Here is a 1,837-nt window from a genome sequence, read left to right as displayed (position 1 = left end):
TTTACATCCACCTTCAACTATTGCCCAATGCAGTGGATGCCTGCACCACCGCATTACACGCCACCGTCTAATTTGGATTAGTAAATTTATTCAGCTCGTAGCCAATGTTGAGATTTCACACCCTTTAAACATTCAAGGTGTACTTCGATCCACCCACTAAAACTGTCACGCGAATAGCATACCTAACCAACCTCAAATTGCGCACCATTTTCCCACAAAATTCGCCATTCATTACTATGTTTGATGAGTATTCTATTTTGGATAGTTGTCTTCTTCAATGCATGAAATCCATTTCTTAAGCAAAACCATGCTTTTGAGGGCCACTGACAAATATCGACAGGCAGTTTAATTCTGATTCTGCAGAATTTCAGGAGCATCATTTTGACCCCAAAGTGCAAATTTAAAACAATCCCAATTGACTTCAGTTTATAGAATTGTCAAAAATTGCCGAATATGGGACACAGATACCATCAGTACTAGCTGCCAAATCATTGCCAAATTACTGGCTTGTATATCTACAAGCTATAAAAGCGATGCCGCTGTTAGAGTGAGGCATCGCAAAGTGCATTAAAGGGCAAGAATTTCATCCCTTACAAGGCCTTTTTTTAGATTGTAGAGAAAATTACAGTTCTTGGTGTTACAAGCGACAGCAGCAGCAGCAGAGAAGCCACAGCTGTTTTATATACTTCCTCCCTTTCAGCAAAGGCGCCACGAAAATAGGCCTCTCTTTGTGCTGTACAAACGACTCCTTTGCGAGGGCGTAGTTCAGATTTTGAGGACATTAAAAGGTGACTTGCAAGACATTCACCTAGACACACTGCCACCAGATTTCCTTCTTATAATCGTCAGCTTGATCATCCCTCACCACATGCAAAGCAGATACCATAATAAGCAAATTTGTCAAAACATATGGCCAAAATTCAAGCATCACCAACTCTTAGATGCACACATTCTCGTCCATCCAGAGGAGCGCATTCATCCGTGGTCCTGTTTGCGATCAAAACTCTAAAAGGTAGAGATGATGTACGATTTGAGTCTCGTGGACGAAACCTGCAAACAGCTATGTTTCTGCAGCTTTGATGACATCTCACACTGCTCAATGGAAATCGTTGTTGAGAGCCTCCATTGTGGCACAGAGGGACACGTTTTTACTTAAGAGAAATACGCGACAAGAGCATTGTCAAATGCAGAATAATTGGGTTGTCTAATCACCTGCCTACTTCACTCCTCAATAAACCGACTAATGTCCCATTATTTTCTCACTATACAGTTGCGAATGCTACTTGAACAAAATTAGGTCGCCTTGTCACTTTTGTCCCCTCCGAAAAATGCAATAACTTTGCGTTACTAAGGAATTCTTGACATCTTGGCTCTAATCTTGCAATAAACTAGCACAAAATATAATGAATAGTTCAGAGACAAAGGTGAGGCAGGCAAGTAAGTAGACAGTGCTCTATTCTCGTTTGCTTTTAAGACAAAACGCTTGCCATGGACCAAGAACCAGTCGACTAAAGAGACCATAGGGGGATCGGATCATTACGCATTGGCTGAACTTGTTATAACAGTGAAGGAGACTGTCCGATGCGGCCTCTATGAGAAACTGCAGCATCAGGCTTTCACGGTGCACTATAGCGATGGATTTACACATAGTAATGCAAACCTTCTACAACCAGATAGTGCTGCAGTGCATCTAATGCCATATTTTTGAGCGGGAAATGCGCAGAACTCTGAAATAGGATATTGACGCGACTTTGCAGCAAGAGTGATTCCTTACACTCTCTTGGCTTTAAAATGAGAGGAATGGCTAGTAGAGCAAATTTGTCTAATGGGTATGACA

General features: G+C 41.6%; 1 protein-coding gene across 1 annotated transcript; it reads left to right on the top strand. All coding sequences in view use genetic code 11, as the record gives it.

The window, feature by feature from the left end:
* Positions 1–1,021: 1,021 nt before the first annotated feature.
* On the top strand, positions 1,022–1,708 carry EGR_08252 (hypothetical protein; the record flags this gene model as incomplete). The annotated part of the gene is made up of 2 exons (XM_024497501.1): positions 1,022–1,144; positions 1,475–1,708. 2 exons carry the CDS (start codon positions 1,022–1,024, stop codon positions 1,706–1,708), a joined length of 357 nt encoding a protein of 118 aa, XP_024348096.1.
* Between the last annotated feature and the right edge of the window lie 129 nt (positions 1,709–1,837).

This window comes from Echinococcus granulosus (assembly GCF_000524195.1).
Source record: "Echinococcus granulosus chromosome Unknown EG_S00100, whole genome shotgun sequence".
Lineage (NCBI taxonomy): Eukaryota > Metazoa > Platyhelminthes > Cestoda > Cyclophyllidea > Taeniidae > Echinococcus > Echinococcus granulosus.
This window is presented reverse-complemented; position numbering and strand designations above follow the sequence as displayed.